Source organism: Mustela nivalis (genome assembly GCF_964662115.1).
Source record: "Mustela nivalis genome assembly, chromosome: 8".
NCBI lineage: Eukaryota > Metazoa > Chordata > Mammalia > Carnivora > Mustelidae > Mustela > Mustela nivalis.
Genome location: NC_139027.1, coordinates 122,745,038 through 122,767,669, shown reverse-complemented (window position 1 = coordinate 122,767,669; position 22,632 = coordinate 122,745,038). Strand labels below are relative to the sequence as shown.

Below are 22,632 nucleotides of genomic sequence, written 5' to 3'. Positions count from 1 at the left end.
TCTTTCAGACTTTATGGACTGCTAATAATTCAACATTCGGTTTCAGATCCGAAAGAAAGGACTGCATTTGCAGGGTGACACTTCCATGGCATCATGCTAGGTGCTGCTCTCTGGGGCATCCCTTGCCAGCAAGGGATAGTGGAGTAGACACAGCTGGGCTTCTGGGAACACAGAGTTTTCAGTCTGGAGCCTCAGAGAAAAATCTAAGAGAGATGAATTCTCAGCTGAGGCTTAAAATTGGGAGAATTTGCAGAAAAAAGCTGGACTGGGCTTCCCAGGCAGAGGAGACGGCTTGAGCAGAGGAGCAGAGGGAGGAAGCAACAAGGATTGGCAGAGGAGCTGCAAGCAGTTTGGGGAAGGGGTGGCCTGCAATAAGGCTGCACAGGAGAGTTCTTGAGCTTTGCCAGTATTAAACGGGTCACAGGAAATAAAGTGCTAGAGCAGGAGTGGGATAGAGTAAAACAAACTTGAGTACAGAGCTCCACTGTGCTCTGGGAGAGACACGGCCCACGTTTTTGCAGTTAACAATATAAAGCGAGGGTGGAGACCATGGTCTAACCACGGAGGAGACCATCAGATGCCCCGTGACCCACTGTATTCATTTGGCAAGTACCTCTCTGGGCCCACACCTCCCCCTGCCCCATCTTCAATGGGCTCTAAGCGCGTGCAGCATAAACAACAAGACGAGGTCAGAGTCCGTAGGCGGGGACTCCGGAGGCGTGGCGTAGCTGGGGAAATAGTTTTCTTGGCGGAGTCTTAACCAGTAAGAACTCGGACAAGGGGGCAGGGGCGGGAGGGAGGCAAGAGCTTTGAACACGAGTTACGCATGCGCATTGAAGGCGGGCGGCATCCTGCGCATGCGTGCACGGACCCGGCAGGCTGCCAACTGCGCAGGCGCTCATGGTTGGCGGGACTTTCAGAAGCCGCGGCAGCCTTGGGGTCGCAGATAGCTGTCAGCGCTCCAGGCCGGAGAGGAGCGGCTGCGGTGGTACAGGACGTCGAAGCTCGACCCTTGACCGCGAAGAGTGATTTGCATGCTCGTATCTCCGGGACGGAGTTTGCGGGCTGGCCCGGCGTCATCCGGAAGTCGCAGACCTCTCCGTGGACGCTGTTTGGCTTATCCCAGTACCGGCTCCTTGGCATCAGACCTCTCCTCCCAGCCCAGACCGGTCGCCGCCCCCAGACAGAGGGGACCGAGGGATTCAGGGCGTTGCGGCCTCCTCTAGGTGAGAGGAATCCCAAAGGCGGGCTGCGCCTCTCTCTTGGGGCCTGTGCAGAACGGTGTTTGAAGGCTGGGGGTGGGTCACAGGCCTGGGTTCGAATTCCACCTGCGCCCCCGCACCCCGGGAGTTTTGCTCCTCTGAACCTCAGTTCCCCGATCTGTACGGAGAAATAATGATAGTATTTCCAGAGCTGTGGAAAGGATTCTGTGGGATAATGAGATAATGATGCAAATAAAACGCCTGCGTACATATATACACAGATCGTGGCATATAGTAAGCGCTTACCAAGCAGCTTAACAAATGACCTTTCTTGTCATTATCCAAGCTTGAATCTGTTAATACAGCCCTGATTGTGGGGATCTAGATCCTTGACCTCCCCACCCTTGTTCTGTAACTTTTCCCGTTCTGTCCCTCCCTATATATTCATTTCTCTTTAATTAGAGTCCCTCCCCCTCAAACAGATTTCTGCTGGGAGGGAGGGGTAAGCCTTGAATATGCAGAGATGCCTCTGTCATGTCCTTCCTTGCTTTCTTCCAGTCAGTTGTCTGTGACAGCCACTTGGAATACAAATACAGTCTGGCTGGGGAGACACACCTAAACACACTTTACAGTGCTAGGAAAACTAAGAGGTGGAACAACCAACTTTGTCTAGAGAAGTGGCTGGAAAGCTTCGCATTTAGGCTAGGTTGGGAAGGCTGAATAAGTCTTTCAGGCAGGGTGTGTGTAGAGATTCAAGAGTGGTGCAGGGAATGGGGGTGACAGGAGAGAACCGGGATGGGTAGGTTAGGACTAGTTAATGAAAGGTGTCGAATATACTGGAAGAATCTCTGCTGCTGTCTAAAGAAAGGATTGGAGAGAAGGAAGTACTGGATGTTGGAAAACTAGTGGAAAGGCTGTAAGATTATTCTGGGGAGGGGGAGGCAGATGGTAGAAGTTCTGAGATCTGGACTAAACTGAGAACTGGAAGTGGAGAGACTGTTGGAGGTAGGATGGATAGTACTTTGGATGTAGAGATTCTACATAAGAAGGATGATGTGATTTTTCTAGTTTGGAAGACCGTGTAGATCATAATGCCATCTAGGATATGAAGGACTAGTTAAATAATTGGGAAATAAAGGAGGGTGTGTGTTAAGCATACATGAGTATTTCTGACGATGACTTCTGTAGAGATTCAGTACAAGAGGTGATGATGGTCTGATAGTCTCTGGAGGAGGTAGATACGGTGGGACTAGGCTGGGCCTTGTCAGATAGGTAGTATTTCATGGGGCAGAGATGAGCAGGTTGGAAAGGCTGGACAACACAAAGTCTCTTTTGGGGTAGTAAAGCCCCAGCGAGACTGAGTATGTGAGGAACAGATCACCTTGTTTTCCTATTTTCAGGGTTCTTCATCCAGGATGACTACAGTAATTAGATCGGAGACCACAGAAGGTAAGTACTGTAGTAAAATGGAGGCCCTCTGGCCTTGGGTTCAGCTTTCTGAGCTATTCACAAATGCTTTCTTGGCTCCTGGTGGATTTGGAATTCCGTATTCACATGTTTACAGAGATGCTTTCTCACTGCTTCCATGATCTGGGGCATACATTTTCTTTTTCCACCTTTTTGCTCAGATGCATTGTTGTGGTGGGTTTGATTTTGTATTCTGACTTTCTCATAACAAGTTCTAGAAGAGGAACCAGTGACATCTAGGACTCATGATCATCCACTGGAATCGGATCCCATCCCTACGGAAGTGTGTAGCAAATCACCTGCCTCCCTGGAGATGACTCAAGGCGTTTCAGAGGAAAGAATTCACCTTGGCTGTAGCCCTAAAATGAGGGGAAGTTGTGATCTTGGCCAGGAGGAAGGACTTCAGTCCAGGTCCCTTCATTTGTCCCCCCAAGAACAATCTCCCGATCGTCAAGACAAAAGTCAATCTTGGCGGCGAGCAAGTATGAAGGAAATGAGCCGGCGGAAGTCACTGCCTGCCTTTCATCAGGGCATCACAGGTGGGATGCTGTGTACGTAAGACAGGAGTTCCAGCTCAGATAAGAGGCAGTGAGGTATGGCAGAAAGAATGGAGGATTGACTTGGCTCTGCTACTTGTTTTGTGACTGAGCAAATCACGTCACTCCTGTCAACCTCAGTTTCCTCATCTGTAAGAGAGATCCTGAGTACTAATGTCAAACACCTATTAAGTGTTCCATATGATTGCTATCCATGTTAGCAGCTGCCTGTTGTAACCTCCACCATGATCAGAAATTCTAGTTTATAACTGTTCAACACTCACCTCTGCTAGGAGGAGAGGCATTAAAGATTTCTTCTTATGGGTTTCTGTTATTTGCTAAAGTGAAACAGAGGTGGGTGGGTTGCTACCTGATTATAGGCTTTATAACTGAAAATATTTCAGAGGGAGGATACATGTAAAAATATCTTGGTCAAAGCTAAGTTTTTAAACATGCCATATTTGAATGTGATTTGTGTGAATTTACAATAATAATTACATCTCAGTAAGCATTGAAGTACAAGATTGAATGTGGAAAGTCCAGCACATTTCAGGAAGAGCTTACTAGTTGTATAACCTTGAGCAGATTACTTAAGCTCCTTTGCCTTACAGTCCTTATCAGGAAATGGGATGAAATGATACTTATTTTACAGGTTTGTGTGAGAATTAAATGAATTGATAGATAACACAGTTCTTGGCTTATAGTAAGTAAATAACAGCAATGTTAAGGTATTGTGGTTATTTTAAAGATATTAGCTCATTTCCAGATGGCCTGATGTCTAGAAGGAAATCTGGCTAAAAATAGCCATTTAGCATATTGCTGCCACAATTGTGCTCATGCACTTCACTCTGTAGGTGTGCCAAGAAAATAGCAGCAGTTTCCTAAGATTACCCCTATCTTTATCTCTATTCTAGGGCTTGTGGACCTAAAATTCTGAATAGCAGAAAATCACTGATGTAATAAAATTGGTTATCTCCTCGTTATGCTTGGCCATTTGCCAGATTTCTTTGGTTATAGGCAGAAGGTATCCTGTTTTTCTGTACTAAGAGCAATGAGAAATAATTAGGAGGCAAAAGAACTAGAAACACAGCCAGCTAAAGCTGGAGGACAAAAATACAGTATCTCAAATTTTCTTTGCTATATAATAATTGATGTTTTTAGAGGGACATAATTGAAAAAGAAAAATAAAAACCAGTATCTACATCTTATAGTCATTTGAGGATTCAGTGGCATAATTATGTAAAATTCCCCACCAATTCAGGGGGACTTACCATGTGACCTTGGACAAATTACCTATCATCCAGCCTTTGTGCCTCAGTGTCCTACTTTGTAAAATGGAATTAATAAGCTACTTGCCTTTGGTTTTTTTTTTTTTTTTTTTGCCTTTGGTTTTAATGAGGTGTGCATAACATTTAATGAAATGCTTTTTTATTTATAGCAGGTATTCAACAAATTGCTATTAATGTTATTATAAGGTCATTACAGAGAAGCAACATGGCTCTTAGTGGGAAAATACACTTTTTTTGGTGGCGGACTTGGGATTGAATTCTTTTTTTTTTTTTTTTAAGATTATTTATTTATTTATTTGTCAGAGAGAGAGAGACAGCAAGCACAAGCAGACAGAGTGGCAGGCAGAGTCAGAGGGAGAAGCAGGCTCCCCGCAGAGCAAGGATCCCGACGTGGGACTCGATCCCGGGACGCCGGGATCACAACCTGAGCCGAAGGCAGCCGCTTAACCAACTGAGCCACCCAGGCGTCCCTTGGGATTGAATTCTGGCTCCACCTATATCTGGCCTCCAGCTTCAGTTTTCCCATCTGTAAAATGGAGCTTATAATTTACAAGACAGTGTATTTAAAGTACACTGGAGTAGCACCTGGCTGACTTACTCCATAGAGCATGTGACTTTTTAGTAATATTTTATTTATTTATTTCAAAGAGAGAGAGACAGAAACAGAGCATGAGCTGGGGTGGGGAGGAAGAGGGAGAAGCAGACCCTCCGCTGGACAGGGTGCCCTGCGTGGGGCTCCATCCCAGGACCCTGAGATCCTGACCTGAGCCGAAAGCAGATGTTTAACTGACTGAGCCACCCAGGGCGCCCCAAGCATGCAACTCTTGATCTCAGGGTCCTAAGCTCAAGCCCCACCTTGGGCATGGAACCTACTCAACAAACAAACAAACAAACAAAAAACCCTGCAGTGCCTGTCATAAAGATACTCAAATGTTCCCACCTTCTTTCCTTAAATGCTGAAAATAAAACATCAAAAACAAGTTAAGTGATTTTTTTTTAAGTTAAATTATTTTTATTATTTTTTTAAGGACTTAATTATTTATTTGAAAGAGAGAGCTCGCGTGTGAGCCTCGGCAGGGGCAGAGGCAGAGAAACTCAAGTGAACTTTCGGCTGAGTGGGAAGAGGGTTGCAGGGCTTGATCTCACTACTCTGAGATCCTGACCTAAGCCAAAATCAAGAGCTGACCACTCAAAAGGACTGAGCCATCCAAGCACCCCCAAACAGACAAGATTTTAATGTAATCCATAAAAGGTTCATAATAACTTTTTAAAGTTAGTACATTAAACTGATAAATTTCATTTTTTGGTGATTCAAAAAAAATTAGATAAACTTTTTATGAGTTCTCCTTTTAAGTAGAAAATACTGCCTAGGAATTCTTGCCTGAAGTTAGACCCCATCAAGAGGGAGGGCAATTTTTAGTTTTTTTTACTTTACTGTGTTAGTATCTAGCTCCTTACATGTGGTGATATTTTATGTTAGAGCTCAGCAGATCCATCAGTGGCAACTTAACAGAAAGCAAACGGCTGGTCGCTCTCCTGCTTTCCAGTTTCCAGGTAAGATTCTTGGGATTGAGAAATGCTTTCTTTTTCTATTCCTTTCTCTTTTTCTTTTTCCTTTTTTATTTTTTTTTTTTTAAGATTTTATTTATTTATCAGAGAGAGAGAAGGGGAGAGAGCGAGCACAGGCAGACAGAATGGTAGGCAGAGGCAGAGGGAGAAGCAGGCTCCCTGATAAGCAAGGGGCCCGATGTGGGACTCGATCCCAGGACGCTGGGATCATGACCTGAGCCGAAGGCAGCTGCTTAACCAACTGAGCCACCCAGGCGTCCCTCTTTTTCCTTTTTTAAACTGTTGCTGTGACAGCTCCAAAGAGAGATCAGTATTGTGTGATATATCAATTAAGATTAAAAGAAGTTTCTTTCTAGGTGGGATTAATTTAAAAGCCACATTTAATCCCAGCAGCAGCTGATTTTTCTCTCTGGACTAGGCCTTCTACCAGTCCCACTGGTGCTTTTGCTGCTGCTAACTGAGCACCTGAGAGTCAGAGATGTCCTCAGTCTAGTATGTTTTGCCCATTGGCAGCAAATGATGGGAATTTAAAGTGGGTGAAAGTCAGTATCTAAGTTAAAGCAGACATTTGAGGTCTGACTATCTACTGATTGGGAATTATATGGCTAACTGGCAATTACAGCAGTTTAGAGAAGTCATTTGTATTACTTAAATGACCATGTTTCTCTGAAACAAAAATCAGAATGTATAGCCTGAGCAAGGAGGTTTTTCCTGATCTTATTTGTTTATATGAAAACTCTTAGGTATAAAAATTAAATCATGTTTACTTTCACATTGATGAAACATCATGAAATTATGTGAACTCAAGACTGGCCTGGAAAATCATGGTGGTTGTACTGAAAATGCTTTCCTTTATTTAGTTCTCTGTTGGGAAACTTGAACCTTTCCTAAAGGACACTGAGGGCTTCAGTCTTGAAAGTTTTAGAGCCAAAGGTAAGTTGCTAAGAATAGATGAGCAAGCTTTGGCCTTTGACTTTACCTTCAGTTGAAGCCCCACTTTGAGGACGGCCATTTATAGGAGCTGCTGGCTTACAAAACCAGCCCCCCCCCCATATCTTAGAATTGTGTTTAAAGAAGTAAGAATATATACTTATGACATTCAGAAAGTAGAAAAGTGAAAAGTAAGCCTGCCTCCCACCCCAAGCCAGTCCAACTCCTCTCTGCCGATTCCACCACAGCCACCAGCTTCCTGTGGATTACTATAGAAGTCTTACTGCATTTCCAACATTTTTACATGCATACCAAATGAACATATACTCTCTGTACTGTTCTTTACCATATCTTTTTAAAAAAGATTTATTAATTAATTTTATTTTTTTTAATTCTTTTTTTTTTAAGATTTTATTTATTTATTAGACAGAAATCACAAGTAATGAGAGAGGCAGGCAGAGAGAGAGGGGGAAGCAGGCTCACTGCCGAGCAGAGAGCCTGATGTGGGGCTCGATCCCAGGACCCTGAGATCATGACCTGAGCCGAGGCAGAGGCTTAACCCACTGAGCCTCCCAGGCGCCTTATTTATTAATTTTAGAGAGGGTAGGGGGGAGGGATTGGGGGAGGGGCAAAGGATGAGGGAGAGAGAAACTCAAGCAGACTCCGTGCTGAGTGGGGAACCTGATGCGGGACTCCATCTCATGACTGTGAGATCATGACCTGAGCTGAAGCCAAGAGTCAGACGTTCAGCTGACTGTGCCACGCAGGCGCCCCTTGTTTTATTTATTTATTTTATTTATTTGATTGTTTGAGAGAGTGAGCAAGAGAGGAGCATGAGCGGTAGTTAGAGGCAGAGGGAAGTGGAGAAGCAAAATCTCCTGCTGAGCAGGGAGCCTGATGTGGGGCTCAATCCCAGGACCCTGGGATCATGACCTGAGGCCAGGGGCAGATGCTTAACTAACTGAGCCACCCAGGCACTTCTTGTCTTTTTTTTTTAAGCCAATTTGTCTTGCACATGTTCCATATTGCACATATAGAACTGTCTTGAGACATTTTAGTAGCCATATGATATTTCATTTTATAAATGTTCCATATGTGATTTAACCAGTTCTTTCCTGATGGGCTTTTAGGGTTGTTTCCAGTATTTTGCTATTATATTAAATAGGGTAGTGAATGCCTTTTTACACAAGCCTTTTGTCATATACACAAGTAAAAATAAGATAAATTTCTAGAATTTGAATTACATAGATCAAGTGAAATGTGAGAAATTACCAGATTGCTTTCCAGAAAGTTGTATCAGTGGTGACTGGGTGGCTCAGTGGGTTAAGCCTCTGCCTTCGGCTCAGGTCATGATCTCAGGGTCCTGGGATCGAGCCCTGCATCGGGCTCTCTGCTCAGCAGGCCTGCTTTGCCCTCTCTCTCTGCCTGCCTCTCTACCTACTTGTGATCTCTCTCTGTTAAATAAATCAATAAAATCTTTAGAAAAAGGTCGTATCAGTTTATTCTCTTACCAGCAATATATGCAAGTACCTTTTTCATGCTCACAACAGTTTTAGCAAACAATTCAAATTTTTTACTCTTTGATTGGTGATAAAAAGTGTTTTCCAGTTTTAATCTGTTCCATTTTCTTTTCTTTTCTTTTTTTTTTTTTTAAGATTTTATTTATTTATTTGACAGAGATTACAAGTAGGCAGAGAGGCAGTCAGGGAGAGAGGAAGAAGCAGGTTCCCCGCTGAGCAGAGAGCCCGATGTGGGGCTCCATCTCAGGACCCTGAGACCACGACCTGAGCGGAAGGGAGAGGCTTTAACCCACTTGGCCACCCAGGCGCCCATCCATTTTCTTTCAAAGGGGATAAGCACTTTTTCATATTTTTAGAACCACTGTACTTCATTTTCTGTGTATGTTTGTATCCTTTGTTCATTTTTTTAAAAAGATTTTATTTGTTTATTTAACAGAGAGATACACAGGGAGAGAAAGAACACAAGCAGGGGGAGGGGGAGAGGGAGAAACAGGTTTCCAACAGAGCAAGAAGCCTGATGTGGAGCTTGATCCCAGGACCCTGGGGGTCATGACCCGAACCAAAGGCAGACGCTTAACGACTGAGCCACCCAGGCACCCCTGTTCTTTTTTTTTTTTTTTTTTTTTTTTTTTTTAATCCAAAATGTGTTGATTGGGATGGTTTTCCCCTCATCTTGATTCAGGATGCTTTTAGCCCTGCTTCTCTCTGAAGGACATCCTTCTGTTAAGCCTTGCTTTTCCTCCGATAGGCTGGCAAAGGACAGTGGCGCAGCCAACACACAAAACTACTGTTTTTGCATGGCTAAAAACGGTGTGATTTTGTAGCATCCTGGGCACTTCACACCCGTGAAGTAGGAGTTAGGGCTCTGTGCCAGGCACTTCTTGCGCTTCCTTTTCTCTTCCGGGATGGGTGGAGGAGGTTCTTGGAGAGGGGATGTTCTTGTGGGGAGGTCGGCACTGCTGGAAAGACTCCTTTTCTCATTTTTGAAAATTGGGATGTTGGCTTTTTTTTACATCAGTTTGTAGGAACTCTTTATACATTAGGAAAATTAGCTGTTCCTCTGTGATATAAATTACAAATATTCTTAGGAGTCCATTTCTAACTTTCTAGGAGGTAGCTTTTACAGTGTAACTACGTAATCATCCAGGGTCAGAAATATTCAGTGTTACCCACTTAAAAGACTTGGAAAATAGGGGTGTCTGGGTGGCTCAGTGGGTTAAGTGTCTGCCTTTGGCTCAGGTCATGATCTTCAGGTCCTGGGATCGAGCCCCACATCAGGCTCCTTGCTCAGTGGGGAGTCTGCTCCCCTCCCCCCCGCCTGCCTCTCCACCTACTTGTGATCTCTGTCAAATAAATAAATAAAAGCTTTAAAAAAAAAAAAAGACATGGAAATATATGAAATCAGATTGTTGTTTATCTCGGTGTTAGACCATCACCATAATTAAAGTAGATAGGATAGCTGTTCAACATCTGCTTTCCCCTCTGCATTTCTCACCTGAGTGCAATTGCAGATCCTTCCAAGTCAAAGCAGAGACCTGTTTTTACCTTATGCCCATAATTCTTTATTCTCCTTTAACATTTTTCATTACGCCCCTGCCTATTGCCTGATTTCTGTAATATGTTCTCTCTTTCAGTGCCAGCAGTTGAAATTTCTTGAGTTAAATGTCAGTACATGTATAACTTGTAACTAGTTTTCACCAGTCAAGTATAAAAAACACTATCATAAATGTCATAAAGAGGAGTTGTCTTCCATTTTATCTATACCTACTCAAGTAAAAAGATAAAATCTTTCTGCATATTTATACTACTACTTTGAATGGGTAAGAGGACCAGAATGTAACAGGGGACCGTAGAGCTGAGACCACCTTGAGTATATGTTGTCAGCAGCTTGCTGTGTAAATTCATACTCTTTTTATTTTATAATATGTTTTTCCCCCCTCTAGCATCTTCTCTTTCTGAGGAATTGAAACATTTTGCAGAGAGCCTGGAAAGTAATGGAACTCTACAAAAATGTTTTGAAGATTCAGAAAGGTATGTGCATTTCCCCTTCTGTCCCAAATTATAACTTAATTACGACTTTTCATTATAATTTGTTGTTTATTCATCCAAACATTATCCAGCATCTTCTACACACCAGGCTCTTCTAGATGCTAGAGATAAAATGATAAGTCAAGCAAGGTCTTTCTTATATGTTTTAACAGGAGAGACAAACAGATACATAGAAAATAAGGATTTCAGTTAGTGATGATCTAAGAAGTTAGTAACTGTGGTAGTGACTTGATAGAGTGGACAACTCTAGTTAGTGTTCAGAGAAAATTTGTAAGACCCAAGTGGTGGGAAGGAACCAGCCATGGAAAGATGAGAGGAAAAGCATTGTTCAAATCTTTGCTGGAAATGCAAGTTGGTGATAAACTTATGTTCTTCAGCTATTGGCAAGGAAGAATATTAGAAGTTTTTAAATCTCAGTCTCAAACTGGTAGTTCCTCAATGGGGGCAGGGCCTAACTCTCTAGTTCCTGCCTTGCAACAAATCATGTCACTTGGGCCTACCTTATAAAACTTTTTAGTTTTATTTATAATGGCAAATATTTCACAAATGTCTGCTTTCCCACAGATTGTTAGAATTACAATTGCTATCCAGGAAATGAAAAATATGTTGGCTCGACATAGTATCTCTTTTAATGCAGTGTATTTTAGCTACCAGCTGCTGCATCTCAGCCAAAGATGATAGAGGCTGTGTGTCATAGGCCTTGGTAGAGAAAAATGGAAAGTGGAAAAACTAACTTGTTTTTACCAGGTAGAGTACCAAGTACATCTGCAGAATATTGGCATTTTCAGTGCCTGCTTCTTTTCCGTTAGCATTAGTCAACCAACTGAGCTGAGCCATTGGTGTAAGTAAACATAATCCCTCTCCACTGATAGCATCATTTTGAGTGGGAAGAAAATATGGTCATATACAAAAGTATTGTTGGGCCTTAAAAGATGACTCAAAAATGATGTGAACAGGGCGCCTGGGTGGCTCAGTGGGTTAAGCCGCTGCCTTCGGCTCAGGTCATGATCTCAGGGTCCTGGGATCGAGGCCCGCATCGGGCTCTCTGCTCAGCAGGGAGTCTGCTTCCCTCTCTCTCTCTCTGCCTGCCTCTCCATCTACTTGTGATTTCTCTCTGTCAAATAAATAAATAAAATCTTAAAAAAAAAAAAAATGATGTGAACAAGGGCACCTGGACAGCTCAGTCAGTTGAGCATCCAGCTCTTGGATTCCACTCAGGACCTGATCTCATGACTTGTGAGATCAAGCCCTGAGTTGGGCTCCATCCTCAGAAGGAGTCTGCTTGGATATTCTCTCTGTCCCTTCCTCCGCTCACGCTTTTTTCTCACTTTCTCTCAAATAAATAAATCTTTTAAAAAAAAGAAAAATGGTGTGATTTTTGGAGGTGGGAAATTCCAGATGTTTGAGTTTCAGGCTGAGATAGATTATATGGGGTAGAATAGGTAGAAAAGAAAGGCAACAATTAGTATCAAAATTAATGAGCTCGTTGGAGCCCAAACAGGCTCAAGTGCCAGGTTAAAGAGTTTTGACTTATTTTGAATGCAGTCAAGAGTTACAGAGTTTTTTAGGCAAGGAAAATAAAATTAAGGAATATTTTAGGGAAAGATAATCTGGCTAAAGGTGAATTGGAATCAATGAGAGAAATAGAAAATAAAGAGACCACCGAGAAAACTGTTACCTAGTGCAAAAATGAGATAGAGGCCAAGAATAAATGTTGAAAGATGAATTCTGAACATTTTATACTGCCATCAAAATTATGTAAGGCATCTTATTAAAGCAAGTGCCCTTGAAACATTTATATTGACCTTACAATCCTATCTGTATTCCAGAAAAGCATCAGATTTGTCTCTGGAAACATCAGTGGCTGAGATGAAGGAATACATAACAAAGTAAGTGAAAATGAGTGATGCTTTGTTGGAAAATCTAAATTTATCTGGGAAAATAACTAGGTCTGGAAAAAATGAATAGTAAATATCCCATTCAGAGTCTCAATATTAGTGTGTTAACACTAGAATTTAGAAAGCTACATATTGGGATCTTGTGGGCTCTACTCATTGCCAGTTTCATACAGTGGACTTGAGGGAATAAGGATGTTAATTTGATTTTAAGAACTCATGTTTGATTTGATTAAATTAATATCCTCTGAATTAGTTGAGCTTTTTAATCCTTGAATGACCTTTTTACTCACATCTTAGAGCCAGAGTAGACACCTAATGTACTTATTGATGCCCTGAATGAGTCCAAATGAGATGATTGAAAAGTAACTGATATTTTTTTTCTTGATTCTATAGATTTTCTTTAGAACGTCAGTCTTGGGATCAGCTCTTACAGCACTACCAGAAGGAGGCTGAAGATACCATATCCAGGTTAGATTAATGATTGGAAATAGGAAGCTATGTTTTACCTTATGGAATTTGATTTTCTTTTTAAAGATTTTAAATTTACATATTTTACAGACAGAGCAGTGAGAGGGAGAATATAAGCAGAGAGGGTGGGAGAGGGAGAAGCAGGCTTCCTGCAGAGCAGGGAGCTCGACGCAGGGCTCGATCCCAGGACCCTGGGATCATGACCTGAGCCAAAGTCAGATGTCGAAGGACTGAGCCACCCAGATGCCCTGGAATTTGATTTGAATCAATTTCAATTCTCTTAGCATAAATTGAAAGATGAGTCCTTTCTCATAGGCCAAATAACTCATTAAAGCTCTATAAAATGTGTATTAACACTCTAGGACTATAAACGGAGAGTTGGGGGAAGGGGACGAAGAATGGGTGTCTCTGTTTTCAGTCAACAGAATTGCTTCTGTTCAGTGTCCTTGGCTGCTGTTCCATATCTTCGGGGCGACAGACTCATCTCTGCCCTGTACCAGGGCACCTAGGGTTGAGCTAAAATCTTGGTCATGGCACATCAGTTTACACGTGGCCTTCAAGCTGCAGGTATGGGAGAGAACCCTGGCCAGGTCCTTCGTAGAAGTGCAAAGACATGAAAGGGGGTGATGAGATAGGGTGTACAGGAGAGAGAGGATCTTTGGGTCCCAAAGACTTAAGAAAATGGGAAAGTGCTAGACTTAGATTTAGTTGGCCATGTAAGCCGGTGATTTTAAACTTATTTTTCCCCAACAGAATCTCAGCTGGAAACCCAAATATAATATGTTACCTAAAGCCTTAACTGCAAAAGTAGCAGCAGAGAGGTGCTTTCAGGAACATGGTCTGAAAATTTCCGCAGTCCGGGCACTGATGGTTATCAGTTACTTTATTTGCCCCTTACATGGTCCTCTTATGAAGTTAGGTTAAGTATAAGATGGCAGTCTCAGAATAAAAACTTTTGATGTGGCATAGTTTACTGGTTAAGAGGAATGCGTCTAGAAGCAGATTGTCTCTGTTCAAATAACAATTACTCCTTCATTTTGTGTTCTTGGGCAAGCTACTTTATCACTAAGCTTGGAGTTCCTCTTGAAAATGGGGATAATATTAGTATCTATCTCACTGGGTTATTATGAGTGTTAACAAAATGGAACGTGTTTAGCAGGGTCTGGCAGTCAGGAAATTGTAGGAGTGGTTGTTGTTAAAGAGTCCTCGGTTTTCATGAACTCTCCATATTCAGTTATTTCAGATAATTGAGGTGGCCCAGCACTTTTCTTAAGAAGAGATGATAGACATAGATTTCAGGAAAGCAAGTTTTGGCTTTACTATACCTCACATGTACTCCTTTTTGTAAATGGACCTTAACGTTAGTTGGAATCAACTGATGTGAAGGTTCTAGCATTTCCTGGAGTCCAGTGGTATAAGTATGTTAATACTGGCATAATCATTTCAGAACCCTCTTATTAATAAGATAGGCAACTCCGATAGTAGAGCGGAAGAATATTGGTTCTGGTTATTGGAGATTTTTTCCCCTAGGTTGTCTTACATATATTCCCCCCGAAAATGATTATAAAAACTCCTTGAGGGGTACATGGGTGGCTCAGTCTGTTAAGCTTCTGCCTTTGGCTCAGGTCATGATCTCAGGGTCCTGGGATTGAGCCCTGCTCAGTGGGGAGTCTGCTTCTCCTTCTCCCTCTCTCCTCTCTCTGTTTGTGCTCTCTCTCACATAAGTTAAAAAAAAAAAAAAAAAAAAAAAACCTTTAAAATTCCTTGCGGGGTGCCTGGGTGGCTCAGTGGGTTAAGCCTCTACCTTAGGCTCAGATCATGATCTGAGGGTCCTGGGATCAAGCCCTGCGTCAGGCTCTCTGCTCGACAGGGAGCCTGCTCCCTGCCCCCCGACCCCCCCCTTGCCTCTCTGCCTACTTGTGATCTCTCTATATCAAATAAATAAAAATCTTTAAGAGAAAAAAAAAATTCCTTGCTCTTTTTTTTTTTTTTTCCCCTCCAGAGGATCAGCTGAAAACAAAGTTACTGAAGTTGAAGTCGAACCTGCAACATATCTTGGATCTTCCCAGAGTGAAGTCCTTAATACAAAGCCTGACTACCAAAAGATATTGCAGAACCAGAACAAAGTCTTCGATTATATGGAGTTGGTGGTGAGTGGACTCATGTTAATTTGGTTATTTAGCTTTGCTTTGTTGTCCTTGGAAATGTAAGAGACCTGGAGAATATATGTAATGAGATAAGTATATTCAGCTCTACCTTGGGGAAACATGGAGAAACAATAAAAAAAATAAATATGTGGTGATAAGAGCTAATAAAACAGGGTAAAGGAGTTGGTGTACAGGAAGGGCGGCAAGTTTCTGTATAGAGCAGTTGATGGAGCCTTTTTTTTTTTTTTTAAGATTTTATTTATTCATTTGACAGAGCACAAGCAAGGGGCAGCAGTAGGCAGAGGGAGAGGGAGAAGCAGGCTACCCCAGGGCAGGGAGCCCAACGCAAGGTTTGATCCCAAGATCCCAGGATCACAACCCAAGCTGATCCTTAACCGACTGAGCCACCCAGGCACCCCTCTACAGTACCATTTTAACAGAGACTTGAAAGAAATGAGGAAGTGAGATATGAGGACATTTGGGAGAATATTATTGTATCACTCCCAAATATTGACAGGAAGCAGATGCACTTGATAAAGGCTAAGTGAAGGAGTGATATATAAAGTATGGGTATTGAGGAAATCACAAGGATTGGTGAAGTAACCTGGGACTCAGAGGCAGCTGAACTCTTACTATCCCTGGGACTGGAGGACGGAGGGGAGGAACAGTCACTGTGATACCAGAGGAAGAAAGTCATATAGTGGGCTGCTTTGAGAGAGCCATGACCTTCAGTTGAGAGAACTAACTCAAGACAACCCTTTCAGCAAGCCTGCATAAAAATACCCTGAATTCATTAAGCTCCCTCCCACTTGGGCTCCATCTTGGCTATACCTGCCCAGACACCCAAGGACAAGGAATCCTGTTTGAGTTTATGCATGGCAGCCTCCCAGAGCATAGAGCAGCATGGAGAAGTGCAGAGTGTGAATCTGGAGGAGCAAACACAATGTGTGGCACAAGCATTCCAGGTTAAAAAGATAGCAGAGGCAAAGCTCCTGAGTTGGAGCTTGCCTGTCCTTTTTTGAGGAACGTCAAGGACCCTTACAGCTCACAGCTGTCTTTCTTGTGCAGATGGATGAACTGCAAGGCTCAATGAAGCAGCTGCATGCTTTTATGGATGAAAGTACCCAGTGTCTCCAGAAGGTGTCAGTACAGCTTGGTGAGTGTGTGTCTTCTGGGGATTAGAGCTTGCACTATTTTATATATAATAGCCCTTCAGATACAAACTGACCTCCAAAGCATACGGTCTCAGAGAATAAAGCCTGTATGAGAAGATTTCTTTTTCTCCCCTCACAATAATTATTATGCTGTGGGTACTCAAAGTTAATGGGAAATTTCTAGTTGTGAATTCCACAATAACACAGTAGACTAAAAATGAAATCCCCACAACCCATGTTGTTTTAGTAAATCTAAGCTTTTAAATACCCATTGCCATTTTCCTTTTCATTCTTCAAGGATTCACTAAGTGACACTGACATTACTTCCCTGTTGCTTTTCCTTGGCCTCCTCCAGCCCTAAATTATTTGCTATATATTCCTTCATTTTCTCATTACATTTTATTATGGTTGTGGTTACAGCTGGCTTTCCTACCAGACTGCCATCTCCTTGAGGACAGAGACTTTCTTGTCACTGTAATGCCCTTCAGTGTCTGACACAGTGTCCATACAAGTTTTCAATAAATGTTATTTTTAATTCAATTGAAATTTAATTCTGTCTTTCCTCTGCAGGGAAGAGAAGCACACAACAATTAGACCCCTCACCAGCTCGAAAACTCCTTAAGCTTCAGCTACGGAACCCACCTACCACACATTGCTCTAGGTCTTGTCAGTGACTTCATATAGTTTTCCTGCACAAGGTGCTCCAGAGGAGAGAAATCTGAAGAGTGCCCGAGCACGTCGCAACTGCATGGCAGTCTGAGCTGGTGATAGCTGCCCTGTTGCCTTTGAGGATAATTGGCTGAATGTAGAGCCCTGCAGTTTGTTTTTTGTTGTTTTTGTTTTTTCAAAAAGTGACAGAATTTATGCATCTGTAAGAGTGTAGCATAGATACTTTTTCCAAGAATGTGCACAATGCTTGCAACTTCTATAGTGGAATGACCTTGAGAACTAGTAGCCCCTTCTTTTAAATATCCTTCATGGTCAGCAATCTTCATCTTGTGAAGATGTTTTTTAGGTTTTGAAACAATCCAAGCCATTTAGGACCAAATCCAGGGAAACATTTTAGGTGTCAGGTTGGGTTCTGGTAGTAAAGGAATGGGACTGATTTTGTAGTGTGGCCCTGAAGGTGATTTTTGGTAGAGGAATTTTGAGTGTTGTTTGCATCATGTGGATAAACATGTATCACTTTACATGATGTCCGAATTGAAGGAAATACATACTCATTCTCTATCCTGTTGTCTACAGTGTGTGTTAGGTTTTAATATTGAGTTGATATCCTAAATCCTGGGTTCATGGAAGGAAAGGCTAAGTACTGTTTTTCATTGTTCTCTCTTTTTAATAATTTGCACTATAAAATTGCATATTATTAAATGCTTCCTTTGTCTTTGTGTATACTTTGAGCATATAAAAAATTTTTTTAAAAAGATTTTATTTATTTATTTGACAGACAGATCACAAGTAGGCAGAGAAGCAGGCAGAGAGAGAGGGAGCAGCAGGCTCCCTGATGAGCAGAGAGCCCCATGCGGGGCTTGATCCCAGGACCCTGAGATCATGACCCGAGCCGAAGGCAGAGGCTCAACCCACTGAGCCACCTAGGTGCCCATAAAAAAATTTTTTTGAAGATTGGATTTATTTATTTGACAGATAGAGATCACAAGTAGGCAGAGAGGCAGGCAGAGAGAGAGAGGAAGGGAAGCAGGCTCTGTGCTTTGCAGAGAGCCTGATGCAGGGTTCGATCCCAGGACCCCAGGATCATGGCCTGAGCTGAAGGCAGAGGCTTTAACTCACTGAGCCACCCAGGCGCCCCTATAAAAAAATTTTTTTTTTTAAGATTTTATTTGACAGACAGAGATCACAAGCAGGCAGAGAGGCAGGCAGGGAGAGAGAGAGGAGGAAGCAGGCTCCTTGCTGAGCAGAGAGCCTGATGGGGTCTGGATCCCAGGACCCTGGGATCATGACCTGAGCCGAAGGCAGAGGCTTTAACCCACTGAGCCACCCAGGCACCCCTATAAAAAAACTTTTTAAGGCAGTATGGGCTTAGCAGAAAATAACATTCTTTGCCAAGATGCTGAAGTGAACAGTCGTGTGGAAATATGCCTCAGCATTAATTACCAGGAAAACACCAACTAATTTATTGTTAATACTGTTATTCTCTGATCCTCCTAATACCTAATACCCAGTCATAATCTTAAGTCTTAAACCTTGGCCTAAGTACCAATTAGTGAAAGGTGATATCTCCTTCCTTTGACCTACATTTCTTTCTTTTTTTTTTTTTTTTTTTTTTTTTTAGAGATTTTATTTATTTGACAGAAGGAGAAAATGAAGCTTGATCCCAGGACCCCAAGATGATGACCTGATCTGAAGTCAAATGCTTAGCTGACTGAACCACCCAGGCACGCACACACCCCATATTCCTTTTTTTTTTTTTTTTTCCATTTATTTACAGAGCCCCTGCTATATGCCATGCACAGCTCTAAAAACTGGGGACAGAGCAAAGAACAAAAACAGACATGGGAGTTGGTCATAGTGTCTGGAACTTAGGCATGTGACCTATGTGTTAAAAGCCTAAATGCCACTTACTGTCACTGAGAAAAAGTTATAACCTCTTATCTGTAAGATTGGGAGAAAGAAGGAACCTGTATCACAGGGATGCTATAAGTCAGATTAAATAGTATACAGTTAGAACAGTGGTAACAATGTGAACAATGTGCTGGAAGGGCAAAAGCTTGAACAACTGGGTGGATTAATAGAGCAGCTAACGAGATAGGAAAGCTAGTAGTTCAATCTGATATACCAAATAGGGAAATCAACTAGACCATTGGATATAGAGGTAGAAAACTGGGTAGAAACATTTGGACTAGAGAGAAAATTTGGAAGTAACTGATATGTAGCTACTGAAGCCTTAAAAATGGATAATATTGTCAAGGCTAGAGCTGGAAAGGAAACTTTGTACAGCCCCAAGGAAAGTTGGGGCTTTTAAGCATCAGAGTAGTGTTAATTGTCTACTGTTTCAGAAGCAGAGTAGTACAATGGGAAGAGCACAACGTTTGAAGTGAATCTTCATCTGTTTTGCTCAAATTTACTCATCTATGAAGTGGGGATAGATGACACCTCTCCCAGGTGATTGTACCTTCCCTCATTTTATTACATTGTATCACATTTTTTGTTTGTAAGAATTTATTCAAACTCAAGCATAAAAGGTGTGTTTTTGTCTGCATCTTCAACAGCCAAATAAGATACAGCATATTAAAATAGTAACATTTATAAGCTCTAAGGATTTTACATGCATACAGACCACAACTTAGGGTAGCTTGTATTTTATTGTCTTTATAGATGAAGAACTCAAGCACACGGAGGGTTAATAATCTAATCAAGGACAGAGAGTAGAACCAGTTTGACACTCAGTAAATGTTAGCAGATAAACAAATCATATTTAAAAAGTCTGTGCTTGGGACACCTGGGTGGCTCAGTGGGTTAAAGCCTCTGCCTTCGGCTCAGGTCATGGTCCCAGGGTCCTGGGATCGAGCCCAACATGGGGCTCTCTGCTCAGCAGGGAGCCTGCTTCCTCCTCTCTCCGTCTGCCTCTCTGCCTACTTGTGATCTCTATCTGTCAAATAAATAAAATCTTAAAAAAAAAAAAAAGTCTGTGCTCGATTAACTTAGTTTCCCCTCTTCCCAAGTTTCTTTCAGGAATTGTGCTTGACGAGTAACATTAGTATAGACAGCCACTGTCCTCGACATGTTTGGTAACATTCCTAATATTTGTCTTAATTTAGTTGAGACTATGACTATTGATTTTTAGTCAGTGAGATTTACCAAAAAGCTCTTTCAGGGAGGGAATTATGTCCGGTGTATTTTGGTGTTATATCTTTGGGTCATTAAGCTTATGTGTGTAATCATTCTTAAAACAAAAACACACCAAAACTCCATTTCTCTTGTGGCACCCAAAGAAAGGAGATGGTGTGGCTGGCAGTTTTAATAGAGGTGATAGAATGGAGGACCGGGAATTAGGAGCCTTGAATCTTGGATTCTAGTTCTTCAATTAACTGCTCATTCCTCCAGAATTTGGTAAGCGTCTTCCACAAGCTAAGCACTGTGCTAGGCTATATGCTTTTAGGTACATCTCTGGGTCCACGTTAAAGGAATATGACTTCCTTTCCCTGCAAGGGTTAGTAAGAGCTTCATTAGGGATGTGATTTGGCGGAAGGGGAGGAGGCGGGCCAGAGGCTGCACTCAACGCCCCGCCCTCCGGGCAGCGCTAGTTTCAGGTTCTCCCAGGAGCCTCCGCAACATGAAAAACTACATCCAAGATGGCGCCGCCGGGCCTTCCCAGTTCAACCACCATCTTCTCGGTAGTTCTTGAGGGGGTAGGCACAGCTCGCCTGCGCGGCCCCGGCATCCTCAGTGCGCCTGCGCGGCCGCAGAGCCTTCCCCGCCCCTCTCACAGCCGCCGTCGCTGCTGCTGCTGCTGCCGCCGCCGCTGTTGCTGCACTGCTGGCGGTTGCCTGCGCCTCAGGTGAGTGAGCGCCTGAGCCCGGCCCGCTGGAGGCGCGCGGCGCTGCCTGCAGGGGCGTCGCTCCCCGTGCTTTCTCCTTCCGCGCCTCATCTCCGCGGCGCGCGGGGGCCCGTGGCTCGCGCTGCCAGCGTCCTCCGGGTACCCCGGCGCCCTCCGCTCTCCCCGCCGGCGGGACCTCTGTCAGCCCAGCCTCCCTCAGCCTCTACCCGCGCGCGGGCTTCGTGGCCTCGCGACGAAGCTACCGATGACAGCTTACGGGCGGCGGGGGTAGAGCCTCCGGGCGCCCTGCCCCCTCGGTCTCAGGGACGCGCCTCAAGCGCGCCTGCCTTTCCCGCTCCTGCGGTACAGGCGGCAGAGGTCGGTGGGCCTCGGGTTGGGCGTTCATCTACCCGCCGTCCCAAAGCCAGGGGGGCTTGAAAGGTGGGCGGTGAGGTCGCCTCGCATGCGTACGACGCTGGTGCAGCGGGAATGTTCGGGCTGGACCCCACGATGACCGTACGAGGGAGGGGCTTCCTAACCCCACTTTACAAATGAGGAAACTGAGGCACAGAGGTGAAGTGCCATGCCCAAGGTCACGCACCTGATAGGGGCAAGGGCTAGCTCTTGAAGTCCGGGTCTCGAGCTCTCAGGCCATTACATTTGGAATTTGATCTTGTACCTTTAAAAATTTTTGAAATACACTTGCGTCTCTGGAGCTGTTTTTTGAAATACACTTGCATCTTTGGAGTTGCTTCTTCAACGTCATAAAAGTAGGCTGTGTAAACAAGATCTTGTTGGAGTACAATTGAGGTGTTACTGTAATAATAATAGTAGTATGTTGAAGAGCTCACCTTCGTCCAACGCTTGCTGTGTGCCAGGGATATTAAACATTTTATGATGATTATCTCACTTAATACCTCAGCAGTTCCCAATCCAGTGTGTCCCCCTTTTTCATGCAGCTCCCCCTCCTGCACCGCCCCCCCTATTTATGTAGAAAACCTATACACAGATCTGCTGTGCTGTCCTCCGTGTCACAGGTAGACAGACTAGAACCTCATGGCTGAGGAGGCAGGGGAGCTCTCGCCTGGTACCTCACTGTCGGAAGAGGGATAAGCCCTGTCTGCTTGCATCCAAATTTTACCCCCAATCTGGTCCCCCAGAGGATATAATTAGTCTTCCTTTTTTGGCTGCCAGGAGAACAGGACTGGGCTAGCTGGGCTGGCTGGATCTGGAGGTGACAGAGCAAATTTGGTGAGCACTCACCTCATTCTGGGGCTTTTTGGCTCTGTTCCAACACTTGGCTTGAACATCTCAGTATATAAGATAAAGTAACAAGAGAAACAAGGCATTGACAGAGTGGTGGTGAATATAAGAAGCCTCCATGATTTAAAGCCCCAAAGGAACAGATGTAAAAATATGTGAATGTTTCTTCCCCAAAATAACTAGCTCAAGTGTCTTTTTTCTCCCTTAGCAAATCTTCCTACATACTTCAAAGCTCCATTAAGCCACCACCTTTTCTGTGAAGCCTTCCTTGCTTGATTTTCCCAATTAAACACACAGGCACAGTAGGTAGAGGCTTTAGTCTTAGCCTCAGGACTATTAGCCCTTTGAGGTCAGGAATCCTTTTTGCAGGCCCAAGTGCTTGGTTCATAGGCCGTTGGTAAAGACTGTGAATTTCCACTGCTCCTTTTCATTACTCAGAGTGATGTTTTCCTGCTGCCCTTCTGTTCCTCCTTCTTGCCCTTCAAATTCTCTTTGCTATCCTTTTCTTTAGGTTCAACTTCTGGTTGAATCTAACCCGTCACTCAGAGATCTCCATTGCACCCTGTTTCTGTAAATTTGCACATAAGGGTTTTGTGTCAAGAATCCTATTTATCCCTAGCAGTGGAGTTGGTATATGGCACTTAA

At 43.3% G+C, this 22,632-nt stretch overlaps 2 protein-coding genes across 7 annotated transcripts in view; both read left to right on the top strand.

Moving 5' to 3' along the window:
* Positions 1-853: 853 nt before the first annotated feature.
* Positions 854-17,602, top strand: DSN1 (DSN1 component of MIS12 kinetochore complex). 3 transcript variants are annotated; one of them, XM_082746274.1, is made up of 11 exons: positions 855-1,226; positions 2,603-2,651; positions 2,882-3,208; positions 5,975-6,048; positions 6,924-6,996; positions 10,457-10,544; positions 12,392-12,451; positions 12,854-12,928; positions 14,931-15,078; positions 16,144-16,231; positions 16,800-17,602. In XM_082746274.1, the coding sequence occupies exons 2-11, from the start codon at positions 2,618-2,620 to the stop codon at positions 16,901-16,903; spliced, it is 1,071 nt and encodes a 356-aa protein (XP_082602400.1). In that variant the 5' UTR covers positions 855-1,226; positions 2,603-2,617; the 3' UTR covers positions 16,904-17,602. The 3 variants fall into 3 exon arrangements, with proteins under 3 accessions (XP_082602401.1, XP_082602402.1, XP_082602400.1); XM_082746275.1 differs by lacking the exon at positions 2,882-3,208 and having other exon boundaries at positions 854-1,226; XM_082746276.1 differs by lacking the exons at positions 12,392-12,451; positions 12,854-12,928; positions 14,931-15,078; positions 16,144-16,231; positions 16,800-17,602 and adding an exon at positions 11,200-11,289 and having other exon boundaries at positions 854-1,226.
* A 2,870-nt stretch (positions 17,603-20,472) lies between these two features.
* The window catches only part of NDRG3 (NDRG family member 3), a 77,672-nt gene continuing 75,512 nt past the window's right edge, over positions 20,473-22,632 (top strand). Inside the window, exon 1 of one of the 4 annotated variants that reach the window (XM_082746269.1) lies at positions 20,473-20,745. The gene's annotated coding sequence lies outside the window, so the exon portion shown is untranslated. The remainder of the gene's footprint in view (positions 20,746-22,632) is intronic. The other 3 variants (XM_082746268.1, XM_082746266.1, XM_082746271.1) reach the window with 3 other exon arrangements.

Coding starts and splice junctions, on each gene's coding strand:
- DSN1 (XM_082746274.1), top strand. CDS start 2,618: ATGACTACAGTAATTAGATCGGAGACCACAGAAG. Junction 3,209..5,974: donor CTTTCATCAGGGCATCACAG/GTGGGATGCTGT, acceptor ATTTTATGTTAG/AGCTCAGCAGATCCATCAGT. Junction 6,049..6,923: donor TCCTGCTTTCCAGTTTCCAG/GTAAGATTCTTG, acceptor TCCTTTATTTAG/TTCTCTGTTGGGAAACTTGA.